Source organism: Pelobates fuscus, chromosome 11, assembly GCF_036172605.1.
Source record: "Pelobates fuscus isolate aPelFus1 chromosome 11, aPelFus1.pri, whole genome shotgun sequence".
Taxonomy (NCBI): domain Eukaryota; kingdom Metazoa; phylum Chordata; class Amphibia; order Anura; family Pelobatidae; genus Pelobates; species Pelobates fuscus.
The window spans coordinates 59,317,143-59,344,433 of NC_086327.1; the positions used below are offsets into that span (position 1 = coordinate 59,317,143).

The 27,291-nt window shown below is 39.3% G+C and overlaps 1 protein-coding gene across 2 annotated transcripts in view; it reads left to right on the forward strand.

The window, feature by feature from the left end:
• Positions 1-22,525, forward strand: part of LOC134577713 (myocardin-like) — a 294,842-nt gene extending 272,317 nt beyond the window's left edge. Inside the window, exons 6-13 of one of the 2 annotated variants that reach the window (XM_063436577.1) lie at positions 5,782-5,939; positions 8,823-8,942; positions 9,338-9,591; positions 9,685-9,844; positions 17,668-18,330; positions 20,160-20,297; positions 20,383-20,440; positions 21,313-22,525. In XM_063436577.1, coding sequence (XP_063292647.1) covers positions 5,782-5,939; positions 8,823-8,942; positions 9,338-9,591; positions 9,685-9,844; positions 17,668-18,330; positions 20,160-20,297; positions 20,383-20,440; positions 21,313-21,785 — 2,024 coding nt within the window. In that variant the 3' untranslated portion in view covers positions 21,786-22,525. The remainder of the gene's footprint in view (positions 1-5,781; positions 5,940-8,822; positions 8,943-9,337; positions 9,592-9,684; positions 9,845-17,667; positions 18,331-20,159; positions 20,298-20,382; positions 20,441-21,312) is intronic. The other variant, XM_063436578.1, reaches the window with a different exon arrangement.
• Positions 22,526-27,291: the final 4,766 nt, after the last annotated feature.

Sequence of the window (27,291 nt, forward strand, 5' to 3'; positions counted from 1 at the left end):
AAGCACAGATCGTTGCCGCGGTTACCACGGCAACGTTACGGCTCTGGCGAAAGTAAACTCTAGCCCTGGAGCTACGGGCTAGAGTTCACTCTCAACACTGTGACCACCAGGGATTCCTGGGGGTTGCAGTGGTGAGAGTGAACTCTAGCCCCATAAACACACTACCCCCACACACCATACACATTCACACACTGCCCCCATGCACATTTACACACATTGCCTCACACACACACTGCCCACCCATACACACACAGACCCCCATACTAACATTGTCACACACATACACAACCCCCTCATACACACATTGCCCCACACACCCTACACATTCACACACTACACCCCCTCACACACACTACATCCCCTCACACACACTACACCCCCTCACACACACTGAACCTTTCACACACACTGCACCCCTTACACATTGCACCACTGCTCCTATACCCTACAACAGCCTCATATCCCAGCAGACCCCAGGTAAGTTGTCAAACTGTTCTTAAACGGTTTGACTACTTACTCTGGGAGGGGGGCCCGGCCCTCCTGGCACCATAACGACTACACAGAGCAGTAGTGGTTATTGTGCATGGATTATTTCTTTAAATAATATCCAAGTGCCCCAGTAGCCAGCAAGTCAGCCAGCCCACAGGACAGCCAGCTAGCCCACAGGCCGGCCAGCCAGCCAGCCCATAGGCTGGCCAGTAGCCAACCAGCCAGCCCACAGGCCACCAGTTAGGCTTACAGCCAGCAAGCCACAGCCAGCAAGCCAACAGCCTGGTAGCCGCAGCCAGCAAGCCCACAGCCTGCTGGCAGTAGCCAGCAAGCCCACAGCCTGCCAGCAAGCCCACAGCCTGCCAGCAAGCCCACAGACTGCCAGCCAACAACAGTAATTAAGGTAAGAGGAGGCAACTTGGCATAGGTATCAGCGAGCTATGTTGTGTTGCTATATTGTGAATAGGAACCAGAGTGTTGGAGAGACCCCCCTCCAGGCCCCATTAGACTCCATTGTAGTCTCTAATGGGACCTGGAGGAAATTCTTTATAACACACTCTCTAAAGGACACTGAGATAGCCTCTGCTAGAATACTCCCCCCCTCCATGGCCCATTAGCCCTCAATTGTAGTCTCTACTGGGGCCTGGAGGCGACTGTTTCCAGCAGGGACACTGAGATGGCCTCTGTTAGAAAGACCCCCTTCCAAGCCTATTAGACTGCATTGTAGTCTCTAATAGGGCCTGGAGGGGATTCTTTCTAGCACACTCTCTAAAGGACACTGAGATAGCCTCTGCTAGAAAGACCCCCCTCCATGGCCCATTAGCCCTCAATTGTAGTCTCTACTGGGGCCTCGAAGGGATTATTGCACTTTTGTTCCTTGTGTCAAAAGATTGTGTAGGGTGTGGCTGGAGGCGGTGCATGGAGGCAGGACATGGGTGGCGCTTGCTGCGGAGTATGGGTGGGGCCTGTAAGGGGGCCCTTGATTTATTTTGCCCGGGGGCCCTGAGGGTTCTCAGTCCGCCCCTGATTATGCACAGTAATGGTCACCTGCACACACAGATATCTCCCTAAAATAGCTATAACTAAAAACAAACTAAAAACTACTTCCAAAAATATTCAGCTTTGATATTAATGAGTTTTTTGGGTTCATTGAGAACATGGTTGTTGTTCAATAATAAAATTAATCCTCAAAAATACAACTTGCCTAATAATTCTGCACTCCCTGTATTGCCTAGGGAACCAAATGGTGCTTCAAATAATTAATACCAAGTCATCACACGCTATACTTATATTCAGAAAACAGATTAATAAATTATTAGTACTGAATCGAATATGTATGAAAGAAAATAAATAATCATATTTTTGATATTATTTTATTTATTACCTTTCTGAAAAACATAACCAAGCTTTTGGACATAATTTAATTGCTTCTGCCTTGCTTGTTCCTTGTGCATTCACAAATAAATTTTACAGTATTATATATGGATGTATTTATATACACAGTTGTGCTCAAAAGTTTGCATACCCAGGCAGAAATTGTGAAATTTTGGCATTAATTTTGAAAATATGACTGATCATGCAAAGAAATGTCTTTTATTGAAGGATAGTGATTATATCAAGCCATTTGTTAACACATAGTTGTTTGACTCCTTTTTAAGTCATAATGATTACAGAAATCACCCAAATGGCCCAGATCAAAAGTTTACATACCCTTGAATGTTTGGCCTTGTTACAGACACACACAGGTTTAAAATGGTAATTTAAGTTTATTTTCCCACACCTGTGGCTTTTTAAATTGTAATTAGTGTCTGTGAATTTGTTAGCTCTCACATGAGTTTTTTAGCTCTCACATGGGTGAGATTGCTAATCACAGATTGCTGAATACACACACACAGACTGCTGAATACATACACAGGCTGCTGAATACACACACACACACCGGCTGTTGAATACATACACACACTGCTGAATACATACACAGACTACTGAATACACACAGACTGCAGTGAGGGTCTGTGTTTGTGTGTAGCGGTGCTGTGTGTGTGTGTGTGTGTGAGAGGGGTACTATTTGTGGGGATACTGTGTGTAAAAAGTGCTGTGTTTGTGAGGGGTGCTGTGTGTGTGTGTGTGTGTGGACTGCTATATGTGTGAGGAATGCTATATGTGTGAGGAGTGCTTTGTGTGCGAGAGGTGCTTTGTGTGCGAGAGGTGCTTTGTGTGCGAGAGGTGCTTTGTGTGTGTGAGGTGCTTTGTGTGTGTGAGAGGTTCTGTGTGTGAGGGGTGCTGTGTATGTGTGAGGTTCTGTTTGTGTGATGAGTGTTGTGTGTGTGGGGGGTGCTGTGTGTGAGGAGTGCTAAGAGCAAATGTTTTTATATTTGTGACGAACTACCCTTTGCCACTAGCTTCTGGAGGGGCCTGATTGCCAGCCTCCTTTAGACATGCTAAAAAGGGACTTCCGTGGTAAAATATGCCTCTTCCCCTCCCCATTTTTTCTTTCCTATTGTTCTCCAGCAGGGCGTTGTGTCAGGGACACTGCCAGACCAGTGGAAACTGGCTGCTTTGTCCCTCCTCAATCTCTCATCAGCCCTTACTATTGTTTAACCACATGGTGATCCAGCTGTATTCGTGAGATCCGAGTGCTTTTCGGACATATTGAGCGCCCAGATCCAAGCTATCTGGGGATATGTTGGACATATAGGTTAAACATTGTATTATAAGAGTTATGTATTTTTATGTAGTTTTTGTAACAGTTTTTGACTTAGAGATATATCCTGTACCTGGAGATAATTAAGTTACCACAGCCACTTATCTCCAGGATAGAGGAGAAGATAGACTGGCCGCACAGCCTAAATCTGTGGAACTCTTTTGGGCATGAAAACCATGCTTGCGGTCGGTCAAATGTGACTTTTGAACCCCCTGCACTGATCTGGGTGATTTTTGTATATGTTGTTTACCCAGATCAGGGCTATTCGGGGATGTATAATTTGTGGGGATATGTGGTGTTTTGGGGTGTTTTCTGTGTTTTGTGAATTTTTTTTGTTTTCTGCCTGTGGGTAATTGAGTTAGTCCATTGTGTTTGGTAATTGTATCACAGGCATAGGGGAGGGTTTGTGTACATTATCTAGGAGTGCCTAACTGTGCAAGAGTGTTTTGATTGGCTTTGTAACTTTGTGTCCTGTGTTCTACAAGGTCCACATGGGTGGTAACCTTGTATATAAGAGACAATAAACCCTCAGTACATTCTGTTTCTGCTTAACCCTCAATCCGTAGCCTTGTCTCGTTATTATATGGAACTGCTATATTTACACTGGGGATTGCTATACTTTGTATACTCCCCTGATCTCTAATCACTCAGCTGTTTTAAGAGCTGTTCCTGATACACTCTTTTGGAGGAGAGGTCTTTTCCACACGGTCCTCGAGGACAGAGGTTGATCCAGGGTGGAAGGAAGACGGCAAGACTCCAGTTAAGCTACGGAGGTTGTGGAGTCTGTGGTGGTTGTGGTGTTCGGTGCAGTGCTTATGGTCCTCAGTGTCAGCTAGGAAGCGTCCGTCAACGGATGTGCCCAGTCAGGGTGCCAGGTGATCCGTTACAATACTTTTTTTAAATTATAATATACATACATAATAAACTTTTGATGTCCCTTCATCCTTGCCTTTGGTGAAGGAGGGGGGGGGGGGGGGACACAGCTAGTCCTGGTGGTCCAGTGGTGGTGAGTTCTGTAAAGCTTGCAGCTCCTCTGGCTGCAGACTGTCTTTATTCCTCCTGTGAGCGGAATGCGGTGTTGGAGCGTTGCCATGCGACACGCGACAATGCTCCACACAGCCTACTCGCTGGAGGAACTGCCTCCCATGCCCTCCCTCTCCTGCAGCCCTGGGTCCTACCTCCCTCCCTCTCCTTGATATCCCCACTGGCCTGAGAGTGCCCCCAGCAAGAAATAAGGCCGGGCCTCCATGGGCCGGCAGGGGAGATCAAATTATCTCCCCTGTCGGCCTGGGCACATGGGCACTCTGGTGGGGCCCCCATGCATGCCCATGGGGAAAGACAGCCCTGACCATCCCCACTGTGAAGCATGGTGGTGGCTTACTGATGTACTGGGCTACTGCTTTATTTCTCTATCTGCATGTAGGGCATCCACATGTTGCCTAAATGGGGGCCTCCTAGGGCTTTCACTCTCTGACTAAGCTACCTGACATATTTTACAGTCACTATTTCATAATTAGTATTCACTCTCAGTTCATATGTTCTGCTCATCTATTTGTCTCTTGTTCTCATGCCTAGCACTGTGTTCATTTTATCTTGATTTAAATAAAAAAATAACAGTAGTACTGTTCCTTAGATCGACATTGTCTGCTAAATATGATCCTTTACACTGACTTTACATTGCATGATTTGTTACCCTTGTTATTGCTCAGCACATCAAAAATAAAGAATTTTAAAAAATCATATGCCCAACAAAACCTTGACACACCTCACCGCTTGTGGCACATTGTAATTTGAAGTGATGAGACCAAAATGGAGCTTTATGGTCACAACCATAACCACTATGTTTGGAGAACATCAACATGGCCCATAGTGAAAAGAATACCAACCCCACTGTGTAGCATGTGGTGGCTCTCTGATGTTTTGGAGGTGTGTGAGCTCTAAAGGCACAGGTAATGTTGTGAAAATTCATGGCAAGATGAATGCAGCATGTTATCAGAAAACACTGGCAAACAATTTGCATTCTTCTGCATGAAGGCAGCACATGAAACATTCTTGGACTATCCAGCATGACAATGACCCTAAGCATTTGCGGTTCATGCAAGATGACCAAAGACTTTGCATGACCTAGATGCATTTTGCCAAGACGAATGGACCTGCAAGAATTAGGGGCCTCATAGACAACTATTACAACAGACTGCATGCTGTCTTTTGTGATAGTTGTCATTGCCTAATACACAGTATGATGAACTAAGGGTACTTTTGATTAGGTGTAATATATTTTTTCTTCTTTGTTGCCATGTTTTGCTTTATGATTGAGCCATTCTGTTATAACCTACAGTTGAATTTGAATCACATAAGAAATAATATAAATGTGTTTTGCCTGGTCACTCATGTTTTCTTTAAAAAGATACATATATGACCAATTTGTCAAGGGTATGAAAACTTTTGAGAACAAGCAAGTCACTTGGTACTATATATTTATTATACCCTATAGCATAGAAATAGAAAAATATCTTTCAAAATGTACATTTTGTTAAAGTTCCAAAGTTAACACAATATTTTGTCTGCTATATTTTGTTTATTAATAGACCAGATGCAAATGTCTTCATCTTCTGATACTTTCTCATTTGAAGATGACCTCAGCACCTCCTCGTCTTCATCTTCAACCGCTTCTTCTCCACGCTTTGCACCTTCTCCAGGCTTGTCAGTGAATCTATCCCCAACATCTCCCAACACTGTTTTTCAGGTATGGCCAAATCACTATATTGAAGTCTTGACTGACTTTAGACAGCATATTCATAGTTACATAGTTACATAGTTACATAGTTAGATAGCTGAAAAGAGACTTGCGTCCATCAAGTTCAGCCTTCCTCACACCTGTTTTTTGCTGTTGATCCAAAAGGCAAAAAAAAAAAACAGTTTGAAGCACAATTTTGCAACAAGCTAGGACAAAAAATTCCTTCTTGACCCCAGAATGGCAGTCAGATTTATCCTTGAATCAAGCAGTTATTACCCTACATTGAAAGATTATATCCTTGAATATTCTGTCTTTGCAAGTATGCATCTAGTAGCTGTTTGAACATCTGTATGGACTCTGATAAAACCACTTCTTCAGGCAGAGAATTCCACATCCTGATTGTTCTTACAGTAAAAAAACCTTTCCTTTGCCTTAGACGAAATCTTCTTTCTTCCAGTCTAAACGCATGGCCTCGTGTCCTATGTAAAGTCCGGTTTGTGAATAGATTTCCACACAATGGTTTGTATTGGCCCCGAATATATTTGTATAATGTTATCATATCCCCTCTCAGGCGACGTTTTTCTAAACTAAATAGGTTTAAATTTGTTAACCTTTCTTCATAGCTGATATGTTCCATTCCTTTTATTAATTTTGTAGCCCGCCTCTGCACTTTTTCTAGTGCCATGATATCCTTCTTTAGAACAGGTGCCCAAAATTGCACAGCATATTCAATATGTGGTCTTACCAGTGATTTATAGAGAGGCAAAATGATATTCTCGTCCCGAGAATGAATGCCCTTTTTCATGCATGACAATACCTTACTGGCCTTGGCCACTGCTGATTGACATTGCACATTGTTGCATAGTTTGTTGTCTATAACAATTCCCAAGTCCTTTTCGTGTGTTGTTATCCCTAATTCACTTCCATTAAGGGTATACGTTGCTTGTGTATTCTTTACGCTGAAGTGCATAACTTTGCATTTTTCAACATTAAATTTCATCTGCCATTTGAGTGCCCAGTCCTCCAGTCTATCTAAATCCTTCTGCAGCAAAGTAATATCTTGCTCACATTGTATTATTTTACAAAGTTTTGTGTCATCTGCAAACACTGAAACATGACTTTCAATGCTGTCTTCAAGATCATTTATAAAAATGTTAAATAGAAGGGGTCCCAGAACAGACCCCTGAGGGACACCACTTGCCACCTCTGTCCAGCTTGAAAATTGACCATTAACGACAACTCTTTGTATTCTGTTTTTAAGCCAATGTTCTACCCAAGAACAAGCATTTTCATCGAGACCGATTTCCTTGAGTTTGAACACTAATTCAACACTTTTGAACACTAATTCAGTAAAAGCTTGCATTTATAAATTAGTAAAATAAATTATTTCATACCTAACAATATCAAATGAACACACTGGAATGCATATCTTTGACCATGGAAAAAGATTACCTACCCTACCAAATTGCATAATTGCCTTCTCTCTTGCAAGCTGTTTTGCAAAAATGACTAAAGTTCAAAGAACATAATTTTCCCATAGACTCGGGATCTTGCCAACAATTTTGCATGATTTCTGCCTTACTCTTTGCAATGATACAATAGCATGGTTTGGTACAATAGCTGCTTAGTAAATGTGTCTGTAGTGGAGTGCAATATTAGAATCCACGATCTCCGCTGGTATAACAGGTAAATCCACAGTCAGCGCTGAAAAGTAAGGCAATATCCCCAATCCTCCCAATAACCGGACGAAACACAGTCTGGGAGTCAACTAGCAGCTTTATTCAGAACTTCCAGTATTTATGCAAGTCCCCATGCAAGGGGTCTCCTTACTGACAAAGCAGGGGTGATACAGTAAGGGACTACATGGGGGACTTAACCGTTGATACATTTCTCCCATCAGGCACTACTGCACGGGAGGGATACTCCCACTGAAATAGACTGTTAAGTGGATTATCCCCTTGTGCAGCAGAACCGGCAATTTACATTAAAATACATAACTTTACCAATATTCGTCTGATTTGCACGAACCGGTGTTCGGTAGATAGCTGGGGTCTGTGGGTAAATTTCATGCGAATACCACTCAAATCCCAGCTAAACTAGCCGAACGCCGCATGGAATACATTCGTTTAGTAAATTTGTTTCAGACTTACCGAACACTAAAGGGAACACATAATAGGTGAATACCGGGGTTCCCGAACAGCCTTGAAGTGCAGCGGTGTTCGTGTCGTTGAGCAGCCGTTTTTAGTTCCACGCGCTCGACGACAAAACACCGCTGGGGAACAAAGAATCCAAGATGGCCGACCGCCGCGTGGTCGGTAGCCGAACAACGGCCACCTAGGATTACACTTAATTACCGATTGCACCATTGTTGCAATCGGTTAACGAGCGTCACACGTCTGTTAATGTGTAGTCTACCAGGGGGGGCCATCTTCGGTTCACGAACGGCCCAGATAGTTGTTGTTCGTGAAACGAACTGACTGCATGCTAACAGCTTACGTCTGCTAGCATACGAATTACCAGGGACACAGCATACACAGCAGAAACACATAGTACACAGCCTATAAGACAGACAACCTTTATGGCAAGTAAAGTCCAACATTACAGAAGTGGCTAGGTTTGCCACAGTGTGTTTGATACATATTTTATTATAAATATTTTCAAGTTTGGAACTATATCGTTTTATTTTTAAATGTAAGTAAATTTTACATTTTCAGCCAATACAATTACATTCTCTAATGTTTTCAGTTTGGCATTAATTTACACTCTGGGGAGTAACTCTGCTGATATAATCATGATTAACTGCATTGAAGTGTTTTTATTTATATACATAACCCGCATTTCTAAGCATAAACATACATTTTAATTATATGTATTCTAATTATACTATTCCAGCTGGATCTTCCCCAGATAAATAATGTGAATCCAACTGTAGGGACAGTGAATGAGTCTGATTCTGTAGCAAACAGGCCAGCTACCCATCATCCCATTCAGGCTTCAGCTCATGTACCTAAGGTAATTTTTCTCTCTCCTTCTTTAATTTTGGAGTTTGTAAATGCAAATATGAACCCTTACAGGAGCATCTACAGAGTTAGGATGAATGTAAGAAGAATTATTTTGGTTAGATTGATTTAAATCATAGTGGAAATTTGACTGATTTTCTTTAAACTGAATGTATAACTTCAAGGAAAAGGAGTAAAAAAAATAGAACAGGGATTTAACATCTAAGCTAGGTTTAGAGAGGAATTTTCAGAGTATAACTATAAGCTTATTGGAGGGCTACATTGTGATAGGGTGAAATGATCTATTAAAAGTTTAAAGAAGTGCAAAGAATTGTGAAACAATATTGTGAAGGGGAATTGAAGAAAATGTGACCACAATTAAACAGTGGAATTATTGTTCTAACTCAGGTCTTAGCTAAGCCTTCTGATATGGTAAAGAGCCAGAGGCAGAAGAAGTCCAAAGATGCCAAACCAAAGGTGAAAAAGCTCAAGTATCATCAATACATTCCACCAGATCAGAAGGCAGATAGGTCTCCAGTTGCAATGGATGCTGCCTATTCTCGCTTGCTGCAACAGCAACAGATCTTCCTGCAACTGCAAATACTTAACCAACAGCAAAACCAGACATTCTGTGTACAAACCGTTCACCCTCTGACAACGAGGTAATAATATATGTATAACAGATCTGCCTTCTTTATTGATTATTGTACATTTTCTACTTCCATAATAGCTTCTTCTTCATTGTACTCATTTAGTATCTCAGCAGATCGGGTGATCAGTTTCGGTGGAACAGCTGGTACACCCACCATAAATCTCTCATCTACAAGTGGTACAGCAACTATGACAACAACCAATTCAACCACAATTTCCCCTCTGAAGCCAGAGTTGTTGCCAGCAAATTTGGATGATCTAACTGTGAGTGTTATAGCAGTCTGTTAAGATACATTGATTTTCAGCAAAATCATATGTCAGTTTAAAAAAAATCTACCCATTACAAAACAGATTTTTAATTTTTTTTTTTTTAACAGGAAGCAACATTTTGTGATTATAGTGATACTCTGGCAGCATATAATGTATCTTTTTCTTGATAATTTACATTTTATTCTGGATATCATCTTGTAGCAGAACTGGCCTGGGGCCTGGGTAAAGAGCATGAAAGTTACTCCAAGACAGTTATCAGATGTTCTTTAACAGCTGAGTTTTTAAAATTCAGTCTTAACCCCTTAAGGACAGAGCTTCAGAAGCTTGACTTACGCTTAATGACACAAGCAATTTTTGCATTTTCTTGCTGTTTGCGTTCAACTGCAATTTGCATCTCTCTCATTTATTGCACCGACGCATATTATATACCGTTTTTTAAAGGACAGTAAGGGCTTTAATTTGATATAACATATATATCATATAAATGCTTACTTATTATAAAAAAATACAGAAAAATGCAAAAAAAAAGAAAAATATTGTTTTTTTTTTACAGTTTTTGCAATCATAATGTGTGCATAATTAGTGCAGGTTAAGGAAAGTAATTAAAAATAAATTCATTTATTTGTTCTGATTTACAGAATATATAATGTGTATAGGATTTTAAGTTTTTTTTGGTAGTTACAGGTCACAAAGCACAAGGAGTAAAATAAAATTTTAATGTGGAGCGATTTTAGAATTTGGTATGTTTGTCTTGTAAGCCTAATAGCCATAAAATAAAACTAAATTGCCACACAAAAGTATATATTTATATAAAGTAGACATCACAGGCTATTTACCTAAGGTTGTTTTGACACTTTCTACGTAGCCATTTTACCGCCAACCTCTGCTAAATATTGGAGTAAAATTGTGTTTTTGGGGGGTTTTCGCAGACAAACGTATAACAAAGAACTTCTCATGTGTATTTTGTAAAGTTGGTGTGTGCTATTCCTGTACAAAGTTTTATTATGTGTTCAGTTACTTCTGCTGAGTACAACGGTACCCCCATTGTATGTCTTTGGCACTATTTCGTGAAGCTACAGTGCCATATAGGAGACCTGTCCTTTTCAGTATTCACAGTAGAATTTTGAGAGACGGATTTAATGAGCCTATGCTTCCATTTGGGGTACTATAACAGTTTGACTGTTCAAAAACCCCCACAAAGACCTACCATTTGTAAAAGTAGACACTCCAGGGTATCTCATAAGGCGCATATTGTGCCTTAACATGCCCCCATTTTTTTACCATTACATGCCAAAGTATGTGGTAAAAAATAATTTTGTGCATTTTTTACATACGGATTGCCTTTTTGCTGGGCATTTTGTATATTTCATATGTGCCACTAAGTTCAAACCCCCCAAATTATGCTCAGCTAAGTCTTCTGAGTAAAAGGACACCCCCATTGTATGTCTATGGCACTATTTCGTGAAGCTACAGTGCCATACAGGAGACCTGTCCTTTTCAGTATTCACAGTAGAATTTTGAGAGACGGATTTAATGAGCCTATGCTTCCATTTGGGGTATTATAACAGTTTGACTGCTCAAAAAAAACCCACAAAGGCCTACCATTTGTAAAAGTAGACACTCCAGGGTATATCATAAGGTGCATATTGTGCCTTAGCATGCCCCTATTTTTTCACCAATATATGCCAAAGTATGTGGTAAAAAATAATTTTGTGCATTTTTTGACATACGGATTGCATTTTTGCTGGGCATTTTGTATATTTCATATGTGCCACTAAGTTCAAAACCTCCAAATTATGCTCAGCTAAGTCTTCTGAGTAAAAAGACATCCCCAATGAATGTCTTTGGCACTATTTTGTGAAGCTACAGTGGCATATTGGAGACCAAGCCATATCAGTTTTTACAGAACTTTGAATTTTGACGCTGGGCCTATGTGCAATTTCCAAGCATCTTCGTAAGTTTTAAATTCAAACTACCCCACAAAGGCCTACCATTTCTTAAAGTAGACACCCCAGGGTATTTCAAAAGGCATATTTTGAACCTTAGCGTGGGATAATTTTTCCGCTAGCTTGTACCAGGTGTAGTGGTAATAAGCGTTTTTTCTGCCTTTTTGACACACAAAGTGAGTTTGCACAGTATATTTTGCAAACCTTATGTGTGCTACGACTGTATAATACTTCATATGTTGCTCAGCTATGTCGGCTGAGTACAAAAATACCCCCGTATGTACCTTTGCCAGGTATATGTGGACATCAGAAGGGCACATTTGGGACATAGTCATTCCAGTTTTTTTCAAACTTTAAATTTTTACGCTGTGCCCATGTCCCATTTTAGAGTATTTTACCAGGCTATATAATTCAAACTACCCCACAAAGGCATACCATTTCTTAAAGAAGACATCCCAGGGTATTTCAAAAGGCATATTTTGAACCTTAGTGTGGGATCATTTTTCCGCTAGCTTGTACCAGGTGTGGTGGTAATAAGCGTTTTTTCTGCCTTTTTGACACACAAAGTGAGTTTGCACAGTATATTTTGCAAACCTTATGTGTACCACCACTCTATAATACTTTTTATGTTGCTCAGCTATGTCGGCTGAGTACAAAAATACCCCCGTATGTACCTTTGCCAGGTATATGTGGACATCGGAGGGGCACATTTGGGACACAGCCATTCAATTTTTTTTCAAACTTTAAATTTTTACGCTGTGCCCATGTCCCATTTTAGAGTATTTTACCAGGCTATATAATCCAAATACCCCATAAAGCCATACCATTTCTTAAAGAAGACATCCCAGGGTATTTCAAAAGGCATATTTTGAACCTTAGCGTGGGATCATTTTTCCGCTAGCTTGTACCAGGTGTAGTGGTAATGAGCGTTATTAAATGTATTTTTTTACTTTTTAAAACTTTTTTACTTTTTAAAACTATTTTTTAAACTTTTGTTTTGCTTATTCATTTTTTTAAAGTTTCCTAAACTTTCGTAAAACTTTTTTTTACAGATTTAACATTTTTCTAAGCTTTTTCTTTTACCGTTAACCCCTAACTAGCAGTAAGCAGCACTAACAGTAAATTCCCCATTTTCCCATAACTCCCACCGACCCCAGCAAGCAGAATATTTTATTATACAATATTTAAATTAGTTAATTAAATTAATTTAACCCCTGAGGGTTAAAAAATAAATAAAAGTTAATCGTCAGGGGTTAAAAAAAAATTAGATCACAGTATAATACTGTGATCTGTATTTTGATCACTGTAGGCAGTGATAGACTGGCAGGGAAGGGGTTAATTTTTATTTGGACTGGGTAAAGGGTTTATTTTTTACTTAAACGTTATTAAAACTTTTTTTAACTTAATTTTTAAACTTTTTAAAGCTTATTTTAAAACTTTTTTTAACGTTAACCCCTAGTTAGCCTAACACTAAATCCCCCAATTCCCCACTAACTTCCACCCTCCCCAGCTAGCTAAATTTATAATTTAAAAATATTTAAATTAATTAATAAAATAAATGTAACCCCTGAGGGTTAAAAAAAAAAAGAATTAACCCTCAGGGGTTAAAAAAAAAAATCAGATCATATTAAAATGTAATCCCTGCCAATTGATCACTGTAGTCAGTGATCAATTGGCAGGGAAGGGGTTAATTTTTTATTAAAATGGTAAAGGGGGGGTAAAGGGGGGTGGGATTTTAAATAAACTTTATTTTTTTTTCCACCAGGGGGCAGGATCAGCACTGATCCGTCTCCCTGCACTTCACACTGAACCCGGAAGTGCAGGGAGGCGGAAGGTAAGTATACAGAGCACATGTGCCCGCTCTGGCATGCTGTCAGAGCGGGCACATGTACTGGGACAGCCCGATCCGGTGCTCCCGGTCTGCCTCTAATACAGAGGCAGACCGGTGCACCATTAACCTCACGATCGCCGCGATTGCGGCGATCTGGGGTTAATTTTACCGCGTGACGGACGAGGTCCGTCATCCGTCGTTAAGGGTATCCCCTGGATGACGGACCTCGTCCGTCACCCGTCGTGAAGGGGTTAATGTGCAACCAATCTACTGGAAGCACTAATAAACAGGACAAATGCAGGAACACTAAAAAATAAATGTTCAACAATGACTGCATAGTTTGAAATAATATTATTGGAGCAAGCCCACAGTGGAACAAAGAATATGCAAGGGGCAACAATGAATCTCAAACTGCTATCACTGACCCAAACCTATATGGGTAGTGTGAACTTGATGATCCATTAGTTGACTCCTTCATGTTTAGTAAGTAATATTAGTTACCCACATGAATTGTGATATACTTGGTTTTAGTTTAGCACCAAATTAGGAATATTAGGAATTAGGAATATACAGAATAAACACAATTTCCCCTATTCTCTGGGTATACTACTTGTTCTGATTAATTAAAAAAAAAAAATCAATATAGTATTCTTCCAATAATATATATGAAGTATTAAATGTGTGGAACACACAAAGGTCAAGATGGTGGTTCCAGATCCACCAGTAAAGGGCTTGTACCCGAAATAAAGTATTAGAAAGTAAGAAGTGGTAGAGTCTCAATAAAATGAGACTCAGGGCTGGTTTTAAACAAAATATAGGAAATGCTTAATACATATTATGACTAAACAATCAGCACTGAGCACTAGTAGAGAAAATTGTCCATTGATATATAGTATATTGTATATATTCCAGGGAGTGCCACAAAATTGATAAAATAAAATATGCTTTATTATGATTCTGCTAAAAGGAAGGGGGCACTATAAATGGAATATCAAAAATAAAAAAATAATACAATATATTGAAAAAATGGACAAAATATATATAGAGGGAGAGACCAAAACCTTAAAGTTGTAATATAATGGCTAGCCTCAAAACAATGAGGTAAAGTAAATAGCCTAAAAACAGGCAGTCAGATGATAACAGGAGGGATATATATATATATATAAACTGTCACTTCACCCATTGTTTGATCTTGAAAAAGACCCTGAGGGGTCGAAACGTCGATTTGAAGATTTGATGTAATCGTTTGTTACATTAAACACAGAAAAATAAGTCCTTTCTGAGTGCTCTGATTATTTTGGATTATATATATAGATAGATGGATAGATAGACACAGTGAATCTACCCTATTGCTCCTAAATGGGACACCTACAAGGGTGTTCTATGCTGTCCCTAATAATATATAACGAGGAAAAAAAAACCCAGTAGAAAATACTTAACAGAGCAGCATATAAGAGGAGAAATATAGATCAGAAGTATAATCCCTGTAGCTCCTAAAGCAAACTCCTTCAATGGTGTTCTATACTATCCCTAAAGGAGAGGAAGGAAATGAAAAGGCTACCTCTGACTGTCTCCCCTCAAATTGAATAAATCAGTGCTGAAAATGAAAATAAAATAAATCAGAATCAAACACCTAGTGCCACCATTGTGAAAAAAAAGTGTGAGCTAAGCATGGACTTTTTTCACAATGGTGGCACCAGGTGTTTGATTTTGATTTATTTTATTTTCATTTTTAGCACTGATTTATTCAATTTTTCATTTCCTTCCTCTCCTTTAGGGATAGTATAGAACACCCTTGAAGGTGTTTGCTTTAGGAGCTACAGGGATTATACTTCTGATCTATATTTCTCCTCTTATATGGTGCCCTGTTAAGTATTTTCTACTGTTTTTTTTTTCTCGTTATATATTATTAGGGACAGAATAGAACACCCTTGTAGGTGTCCCATTTAGGAGCAATAGGGTAGATTCATTGTGTATATATATATATATATATATATATATATATATATATATATATATATATATATATATATATCCCTCCCGTTATCCTCTGACTGCCTGTTTTTTGGCTATTTACTTTACCTCATTGTTTTGAGGCTAGCCATTATATTACAACTTTAAGGTTTTGGTCTCTCCCTCTATAGATGTTTGTCCATTTTTTCGATATATTTTATTATTTTTTTATTTTTGATATTCCATTTATAGTGCCCCCTTCCTTTTAGCAGAATCATAATAAAGTATATTTTATTTTATCAATTTTGTGGGACTCCCTGGAATATATACAATATACTATATATCAATGGACAATTTTCTCTACTAGTGCTCAGTACTGATTGTTTAGTCATAATATGTATTAAGCATTTCCTATATTTTGTTTAAAACCAGCCCTGAGTCTCATTTTATTGAGACTCTACCACCTCTTACTTTCTACTTCTTCTAATAATATCATCAGGTTTTAAAAACAAACTTGGGATACATTTTAAAAAAGTTAAAAAATTCATGTCTGTGAAAATAAAGTACAGGAAATATTCCGTCTTTGCAAAAAATATATATGATAGAGTCCTTTTAAGAGTCCTTTAATTAGTCCTTTAGATTCCTTTGATATTCAAGTAATCCAGATTAACAGCTCATTCCATAGCTCACAGTATATAAAAATGAATCGAAAATAAAAGTATGTTACAAAGTATCTATCTCACTTAATTAAAAGCAAAGATTTAATACTTAAAAAAAATTACTTTATTTGAAACATATTTCATAAAAATATCTTTAGTATATTCATAATATATCAACAATCTATGTCTCTGTTTGGTAATATATATATTTTATAGAATATTAATTAAAGTGCAGACCTCAAGCGAGTTGCTCGGCGTCCTAAGTAATTAGCGTGTTCCTTCTGCACCAAATTAGAGTCAGGATCTTGTGTGGACTGGATACTGGTGATAGGACGCATTTCAAACGCATTTCTCTGGTTCGGTGGCTTTTTCAATGGATATGGACTGACTCGTACATCCTTTATATTTAAAGGCTCTTCAGTTTAGTCAGTGACTCATTATTACAGACATATTTGGAAATGTCAAAATGTACTTTTTTTTTAAATATATACCAAGTTTGTTTTTTAAATCTGATGATATTATTGGAATAATACTATATTGATCTTTTATGAATCAGAACAAGTAGTATACCCAGAGAATAGGAGACATTGTGTTCACCAACATAAATTGTATTAATACATTTGACCATGGAGCTGTACCCCAGATTAGTACAGTCCTTTTGCTGGCTGCATCCTAGATTAGCAAGTTCCCATTGTTCTTTTTTATGTATATGCATGTATGATTTTATTTTCATATGTTTGCCTTTATCGGGAGCATAGAATTTAATAAAATAGAGAGGGAAAAAACAAACAAACAAACAAGTGGAGTCAGTATATGTAGGTCCCAAATGTATGTATTATATACATATTCTAGCTATGTTGACAGAAAATATTTTAAAGAAGAAAAATAATTCCTCATATGTTTGCACAAATACATAACTTGCATAAGGTTAGCTATTGGTTGAGATGCTTAAAAAAACGAAGTTATGCTGTCGGGTTTCACTTGTCATACAATGTAAATTACAGGAATCTAGTGTTTTCTTATTTGCAAATCCATACAAACATGGTATCACAGATGTATGTACAATATACACATAAAACAATGTGGAAATCAAAAGCTATCAGAGTGTGAATGCATATGCTCAGTTTGTCATGAAGACATGAAAATATCAAGTAGCTAGAAGTGTTACTGAGGTTTCATACATATTTCATGTTGTTTATACTTCTGTTTTATACTTCTCTCTGGTGCACATATCACACTGGGGAAATCATCATTAGCTTTTACTGGGATGAGAGAAAATGAAATAGTCACCAATGAAAGCGGAAAAAAGGGGACTCTTTAAGGTGTTTCAATTTCCTTTTATTTTGTTTTTTTTTAGTATTTCACTTCTAAAAATACCATTAATACTTTGTTTTCAAAAACATAACTATAATGTCATTTTTATTAAAGGTATCAGAACTGCGTCAACATCTTAGAAAACGAGGGCTTCCTGTTTCAGGAACTAAGCCTGCATTGTTGGAACGCCTTAGGCCATACCAAATCTCTCGCACTAAGACCATTCCAGCTCCAATTCAAAGTGCAGGCTTTTTAACTCCAGTGATTGAACTACCCTCTTTTACAAATTCATCAACCTGTGAAAAAACTCCAGCCCCTCTGTGTACTTTTCGGACTTTGCCGTCTACTGCCTCTGTTGAGATTTGTCATGAGTCTTCAGACACATCTTGTAGTACCTCAGAAAATTCAGATATTATAGGAGGCACTGAAGACAAGGACACTTCCATGCAGGGAATTGATGAAGACCAAGTGCTTTTAGAGAAGCAGAAGGTAATTGAAAATCTGACTTGGAAATTGCGACAAGAGCAAAAGCAGGCTGAAGATCTACGAGTAGAACTTGAGATGCATAAGCGTTTAAAAAACCGATGCAAAAATGAAAAATATATACCTAGATCAGCTATTAAAATAGAAGTAGATGATACAGCTTTAACATCATCTTGTGCAAAAGTACAGACTGAGGACACTCAATATTTGTACACTTTCAACAATGAAAGGCAAGAACTGCAGCCACCTGTGCAGGAACCATTGTCCTCATCAGATGCTAACAATAGCTACATGGTATGTAAAGAGACTGTACATCATAGATAAACAGTTGTGAACATAACAAATATACTTATATCCTGCATGTTTTATTATTGAAGAAATAGCAATAGTAGAAACAAAAATAAAACTCAAATGTTATAAAATAATGTTTTTTCACCTCCAGCAAGACATCCAAACTTGTTTCTTAGAAGCTCTGGTCCTTTCTAGTACAATGAGCCCCTTTCCTAGTAATTAAACTCATAAATAGGACATTAAGAAAAAAGAGAAATGTTTTATCTACAGAGCTACTCAAACTGGGAACTAAATATGCAGAAACACACAAGTAGATTAGGGAGAATATCAGATTAAAGGCAGCAACCACAACAAAGGGAATCCCTATTACCCTTTGAAAGAATAGAAGTGTACAAAAGTCAATATGGGCTGCGTCACAAAGGTTAAAATAACATAAAAATTTCCAGAAATACAACAAAAAAGAAAATAAAGGACCCTGTAATTCACACCAAATGGTGTCTTTGCAGTACATTCAAAGGTGAGAAGTGGGTTCTTATAACTTCGGAGTAGTGTCCGTGATCAGTCTCTCCAGTATCCAGTCACTATTGGGTCTTTTCCTACTTCCTCTCTCCCTTTTTATTTTTGCATATCAGGGAAACAGCAAAAATATTTGTGTTTCCCCATAAAATTATAGAAACGTCAGTACTGTGAATCATTCTCAGATAAATATATAAAAAGGGAGAGAGGAAGTAGGAAAAGGCCCAATAGTGCAACTTTGTATCGTATGATGTAGTTATAATAAAAACAATAATATTACACTCACATTCTTATGAGCTATGACCAGCTCTAGCATCAAACGTCTGTAGTGGTACAATCCCCTTTTTGGGATATAATGTGAGTGTCCTCAGTCTTAGGAGCTTCAAATGACTGCTGGAGCTCAAACGACAGTAAAAGGTGGGGAAGCGACAACAGTGCTCTAAGTAGATAAAACCAAGATATCAAGAAATATAATTAAATATATACTCACAAAGTATAGAGCAGGCCAGCTGCTCTATCGAATCAGCTTTGGTGGTATGATCCCCACCTCAGATTTCTTTGGAGTAATGGTAAAAAGCCAGGTATGATAAAAATAAAAATCCAATCCTTTACTCCATTTGATGAAGCCTTAGGCAAAACACATTATTGGATTTTTTATTGACTTTTGTATTTTAAATAAAGGAATTTTTTGGGACAATACACCAAAGTTTGTGCCAAATTCCTTTTACCATTTTTTTTTTTATTATACCTGGCTTCTTACCATTACTCCAAAGAAATCCGAGGTGGGGATCATACCACCAAAGCTGATTCCCTAGAGCAGTCGTAGCTCATAAGAATGTGAGTGTAATATTATTCTTATTATAACTACATTATACGATACAAAGTTGCACTATTGGGTCTTTTCCTAATTCCTCTCTCTCTATATATATGTGACTGGATACTAGAGACTGATCCTGGACACTAATCCGAAGTTATTAGAACCCACTTCTCACCTTTGAACATACTGCAAAGACACCATTTGGTGTGAATTACAAGGTCCTTTATTTTATTTTTTGTTGTATTTCTGGACATTTTTATGTCATTTTAACCTTTGTGGCGCAGCCCATATTGACTTTTATCAAACTAGGAACTGTCAACAATTGACCAGATAAAAAGAAATACTAGGTTAAAATGGTTATTTTTTTTAATCTTTAATTTGATTATATTTCTAACACTACTCTTTTGTCCTAAAATTAAAAAATTCCTAAAATTCCCAGTTTAGTGAATAATGATAACAGGGGTTATGTATCATCTTTAAACAGTAATGTTAATTGCAGGTTTTCTGTACACCTTCCTGTGACTTAATTGAGCAGGATTTTGAGCTTCCTATGCAGATCACAGCAAGTCCAGAAAGCCCTGTACAGAAGCCTCGGTCTTTTGAAGAAGAACTTCAGGAGGCCATTCAGAAAGCTCAGGTACAGAGAATGCAAAATAGTTTCATGTACCTAATAGTCTAAATTCCTGGCATGATTTTAAAATTAATTTAATCTTTGTCAACAGATGGCTCTCTGTCAGTCTATTGAAGAAATTTTGGAAGATGAACCACTAATGCGCCCAGGTAATCAACATAATCTTGAATCTCCAACTCTTGCAAACTGCAAGATGTTGTGTAGAAATAAGAGTTGCTGCAGTATAACAATAATTGGCCATCTTTTCTTTTTTTGTGTGGATTTTCTTATTTTTTTCAACATTTTGGAGGCAAAAGAGCACCTGAAACAAGGTTAAAACGTCTTAATGCCTCTTTTACCTGTGTACATCAGCAGTGGTTATCTATAGTCTCTTGGTGTTTTTCTCGTCCCCTGCTTCTTGGTTCACACATAGTTGACATTATTCACAATTAGCGCCTATTGTCTGTTCACACTGCAATTTGAATGTTCCTGCTTGGGGACACTTCCTCAATGATGCCACAATGCTGGGTTCATTGCCAGCACATGAAGAGTGTGAAATTGTCAGTCACTCGGACACTATAGTGTTCAAAATGCAGGTTTATTCTGTTAACTCCAACTATTGCTTCTATTTTCTACTGACATCAGATATAGCGTAAAAAGGTTTTTTATTGTATTATTTATTTAATTTTAAAATATTGTACCAGAAAACTGAACATATGGCAATCAGGAACCAATTATATTCTGTTCGGTTGCTATGTATCTATTTCAAACAAACTCTAAATACTGTCTTCCACTTCTTCTTTAAACCACATTAAAATATACATATATATATATATATGTGTTTGTATATATGTATATATATGAAAAAAGTATTTTACAGACAAACGTCAACTGGAACGTTGCGTGAATTTGTAATTGCTCAATAAAGCAACAGATGAAATTTACTTTGAAAGACTCCTGAGTGCTCTCTACTGGTATCGTATATCTATATATATATATATATATTTTTTTTTATTTTTATTTTTTTTTTTATCTTTTTCAGATGAATTAATGCATGTAGAACCCAACATAATGGAAAATTTTAAATTGGATAAGGAACACCAACCTGCACCATCACCTGCATCACAAAATGGGAATTTTTCAAAGCCACTGCCGTGCTGTAATGATGCACCTCCTCAAATGCCAACACTACCCAATTCAGGAATCCTGGAATTTCCTGTTCCTGGTCACTATGACTTCCTTTCTGGTCAGGACAGCCTTTCTGTTATCTTTAATCCTGATCAAATTGAGATGCCACCTTCCCCACAACAAGGAGAAGATATGTCTCGATCTCCCAACACCTCATCTCGAGTTCCCTTTGATCCAGCAGAGTGGCTGGAAGCACTGACATCGGGATCCACTTCCAACTATGGACCCAGTAGTCCAAATGGCTCTAGCATATTCTCCACTGACATTTTTGAATCACCTGATTTAAGTATTACTAGAATGATTGATTTAATGGTAGAGCAGTGGTAAACTGTAGCAGATAGTAATATAGGAAAATGGACACAAATTAGTTATATAATCACTAATTAAGCAGTACTTAACAAAGAAAATTATCTTTGTAATTGTAGCTTTTGCTAGATTTGTAAGGCAGGCTGGGATGTACTCCCAAAATCCAGCATATATTTGACATAAGAATTTACCTGAATTAACCACAGTCAATTTGTTAGACATTATCCTGGTTAATACAAAATGGAATTGGTTAACATTCAAATGTATTCAGTTCTGCTCATTGATACATTCTCATTTCTCTTGAAAAATACATACAAACAATGCATAGCTATTATAATTTTAACTTGAATTGACCATCAAATTAATTAACTTTGAAATACAATGTAATGAGGGTCTTGAATTCATGAGGTGCACTTTAAATACATGGTGATAAGGTGAAAAACATCACAATAATATTTTATTTTGTAAAATGTTAAAAAAGATAAACTAAATTTCATAAACCACTAAATATTCTATAATTTATAAAGAAACACTTCAAAATACTGTTTTGAAAAATATGAATTTCCTGCACTAATATTTATATTTGTTCCAAAAAAAAAATAAACAAAAAGATGAGTCAATTTATGTTTCAGGTCATGTTACACACTTCTGCTAGATTTGTAATTGAAATATATTGTATGATACACACTGTTCTTGTCTAGCATTACAACTCACATTAGCATTAGTATTGTAAATACAGAAATATAGTAAATGCATATCAGGGAAACAGCAAAAATATTTGTGTTTTCCCATAAAATTATTGAAAAGTCAGTACTGTGAATCATTCTCAGATAAACAATTTCTTATTTTGTTGTAGTTGAATTCATGATACTACTTTCATTCATTTATATATTCATATTTATGTACTGACCATAGCAATGTACTGATTTACCCCAAGTTGGTACATAGAGAAAAAAAAATCACATAAGAATGTCAGCATTAAACAAAATATTAATTCTCCTCAAAAGACAACAGTCCCATAAAAATCACTTTTGACACTTTTAAGTAAAGCTATATTTGTGGTCGTATACAATACGCAGAGTTATAGTAATGGGGGTGTAAGTTGGTTGTGGTGTGTACCAACATTAGGGTAGGCATGTAAAAGAGGGCCCACCAAGATGAATGGCTTAATAAAGGGAGTGGTGGGTGGGTTGAACAGGCAGTCTCAGCCCAGAGGAAGGGGAGGTCTGTGTATTTATAGGCCGGAACCGAAGTTCTGGTGGGCATGTAAAAGAGGTCAAAAAGTTTAACAGTTTAACACTGAATACGTGTTGTAGCGGAGTGCAATATTAAAATCCACGATCTCCGCTGGTATAACAGGTACATCCACAGTCAGCGCTGAAAAGTAAGGCAGTATTCCCAATCCTCCCAATAACCGGACGAAACACAGTATGGGCAGGGCTGGATTAAGAGCCCAGTGGGCTTGGTGCTGACAATTATGATGGGGCTTAATTACAGAATCTTATCGACGAAAAACACTAAAACAGTCATACCTCCTAAGCGTCATGTATCTGATGGAGTTGGTGTTGGAGGGAAACTCAAAGGATGCAGCTATAAGAAAACACATACCCATGGCTAATCTCTTTATCTAATTTATGCTTTCATCTTTCAAGTAAACCCATACCAACAGCAGTGTCCAGTGAAGCAGGAAGCCAATGGGCGGGGTAAAAGAGTAGGCCACTGATGCAAATCACATGAACAAAACTGCCAGAAGGGGCGAACATGCCCAAAAAGGGGGTATCTCTGTCCAAAAAATTAGGCCAGCCTGGCATCAGTGTCCCTATGCATCACAGTGTCAGTGTCCCCATGTCACCCAGTCCCCTAGTCTCCCAGTGTCTGTGTCCCCATTTCTCCCAGTGTCCCCATGTCTCAGTGTGTCCCATGTCACTAGGATACATGGGGACACAGAGACACGGGGACACTTGGAGACATGGGGGCACTTGTGGATACAGACATGGGGACACTGAGAGACATGGAGACATGGGGACACAGACATTTGGGGACACTGTGAGAAATGGGGTCTTAGACACTAGGGACACAGAGATATGGGGACACAGACACTGGGAGACATGGGGACACAGACACTAGGGACACTGGCTGGGAGACATAGGGACACTGGGAGACATGGGGACACAGACACTGGCTGGGAGACATGTGGACACAGACATATGGGGACACTGGGAGCCATGGGGATACTAGCTGGGAGGCATTTGGATACTGGCTGGGAGGCATGGGGACACTGAGACACTAGGGACACTGGCTGGGAGGCATGGGGACACTGAGACACTAGGGACACTGGCTGGGAGGCATGGGGACACTGGGAGACATGTGTCCCAATGTGTCTACCTATGTCTCACAGCGCCCCCATGTGTCTATGTCCCCATGTCTCACAGTGTCCCCTAGTGTCTCAGTGTCCCCATGTGTCTCAGTGTCCCCACGTCTCCCAGAGTCCCCTAGTGTCTCAGTGAACCCATGTCTCCCTGATACCTTTCCCCTCATCCCTCACTTCCTTGAGCTGTAGTCTGTCTCTGCAGGCTGGGAGCTGTTGTCTGAACTCTCTGACTGTGCTGTGTAGCTGCTCCCCTGTGGATCAGTGAGTAGAGTGAGGCATGGAGGGATATGCTGTAACTTCCTATCCCTGCCTTTCTCCATACACAGTGACACCTACTGGCCGTTGCTGGTATTGTAGAGTAATCTCAGTTTATACTGAGAAACATATTTGCATTTGTATTGCCGGAAATACTGCAATACCAGCACGGCCAGGCAGCCTCAAATACAGGCTGTGCCTTAAAATATCAGTCAGGAGGAAAACCTAAGAGTAGTGTGTAAAAAAAAAAAAAAAAAAAAAAGTAATTTTTTTTTTTAAATGGGCCTATTCCATGGGCCTGGGCCTGCAGCTCCATCAGCCCCTATGTTAATCCGGCCCTGAGTATGGGAGTCAACTAACTGGCTTTATTCACAACGTGCATATTTATACAGTTCCCCATGCAAGGGGTTTCCATACAGTGGTTTCAGGGGATTTCTCCCATCATGCAGCATAATTCTCCCAACAGGCTTTGCTGCACGAGAGGGATACTCCCACTAAAATGGACGATTAAGTGGATTATCCCCTCGTGCAGTAGAACTGACAATTTACACTAAAATACGGTTTTAACGTTCTATTCGGTAGATTATCATGACCGAACATTCGGCAGATAGCTGGAGTCTGAGCGCATCTTTTGGGAGAATACCGCTCAGCTCCCAGCTGAACTGACCGAACGCCGCATGAAATACACTTAGCCATCGAGTTCGGTTTAAAACTACCGAACACCGATGGGGAACAGAATGTGCTGAGAGCGGAACTCCCGAACGCTCTGGAAGTCCAGCGGTGTTCGTATCATCGAGTAACCGTTTTTAGTTCCAGGCACTCGACGACCGAACACCGCTGGAGAAACAAAGGATCCAAGATGGCCGACCGCCGCATGGTCGGTAGCCGAACGACGGCCACCTAGGAGAGCCTTTAATTACCGATTGCAACATTGTTGCAAACGGTTAATGAGCGCCACACACCTCTGAGTGTGTGGTCCACCTGGGGAGCCCGTTTTCGTTTGGCGAACGGCCCAGATAGCCGCGATTCGTCAAACTAAGTGTTTGCAGGCTGGTAGCTTAGGGCTGCCAGCATGCGAACGGCCATAGTAAAACACATACATAATACAATATACACAGTCCCCCTGTACAGCCTATGGACAACCTTGGTACAGCACAGTTCAGAAGTGGCTAGGTTTGCCACACGTGTTGACATTACATAACCAATACTTAGATGCATGTCTCAATTCCCTCTCAGGTTGAGGGATATACATGGCATATGCAGATGACTCTACTGTCCTAGCCGTTAGATATGTACTGATATATTACTAGAGGTAGTAGGTAGAGTTGAGCGAACCTGAACTGTGAAGTTCGGGTTCGTACCGAACATTACGATTTTTGGACCTCGAACCAGAAACCGGACATTTCAGTAACAGTTCGGGTTCGGTGTTCGGCGATTTAATGGCACGTTTTGAAAAGCTGCAGGGCAGCCAATCAACAAGCATTTGACTTGTGTGCCCTTAGAAGCCATCACAGCCATGCCTACTAATGGCATGGCTGTGATTGGCCAGTGCAGCATGTGACCCAGCCTCTACATAAGCTGGAGTCACATGAGCTCTTATAAGTGTAGGGAGAGGATGCTGCAGCTGTGAGGGACAGATTAGGAAAGAATGCTGGTGTTGAATCTGCAAACTACAGCGATTATTTTTGTGGTTGCTGTACTAAATTTTTCTACCCTGCCCTGAGCCCAGTGCCACAGAGAAATCAGTCTGTTTGTTAGGTGGGCATTTTTGCAAGTGCAGTGCACTTACAACTGCATGTGTGCCAGGCACATTACTTTAATCCTGTTCTGGTAGCTCAGTGGGCAACATCTAGGCATTTTTAAATACTGCAGCCACTGCAGACTCCGCAACCGCCATAGCTTGACTGGAGTCTCGCCGTCTTCCTTCCACCCTAGATCAGTTTCTGTCCTCCGTGTGGGAAAAAAAACATTTCCTTCCACCCTCCAAGGAGAGTGAAACAGGAACAGCTCTTAAAAGAGCTAAGTGATTAAGGCTCAAGGGAGTATGCAGAGCATAGCAATCCCCAGTGTGAGTATAGCTGTCCCCTCCAATTACGAGACAAGACTACGTGTTGAGGGTCAATAAGAACTGTCTAAAACTTTATTTTCCTTGGGACTAGCCCATATGGTCATTACATTAACATTGTTGTGAAAACTCAATAAAATTACAAACAGTCAAATCATAGCAGGCAACATACAGTGACTTATTATAACACAATGGCATATTTTAAAAGAGGTGGGGGAAGACAATATTAAGAAAATATCTCACATGCCTGCAGAATTAGCAATATGCAAATCTACCTGAATATGCAAATGAACCAGTATTGCTATTCAGGTAGTGCATATTGCTGTTGCTACCAACAGAGGGCACTAGACAAGCTCCATAGCCAAATCCACCTAGTTGGTAGCAAACCTCAGCAGTACAGAAGAGCAGGCAATACATCCCAGGGGGCATAGTCACATGACAGAAGGCTGGCAATCAGTCTTCTCCAATGCCCAGTGGCGAGGCTGGTTCTGCCACAACCACCTTCTCATCCGGTTAGCATAACACCTTCACCACCAACTTCAGCACCGCCAGGGGGAAACGACAGCAGGCTGTTTTAAAACTCATATGTTTGGGGGGGAAAACCCCACACCGCGCATGAACTGTGGACGGGCATGGAACAACAGACCGATGAGTGGTTGTTGCCACTGAGCCTCAAGCCTGGCCTGGTGGTCTGTGATAATGGACGAAATCTCGTAGTAGCTCTGGGCCTAGCCGGTTTGACGCACATACCTTGCCTGGCGCATGTGCTGAATTTGGTGGTTCAGAAATTTCTGAAAAACTACCCAGATATATCTGAGCTGCTGCAGAAAGTGCGG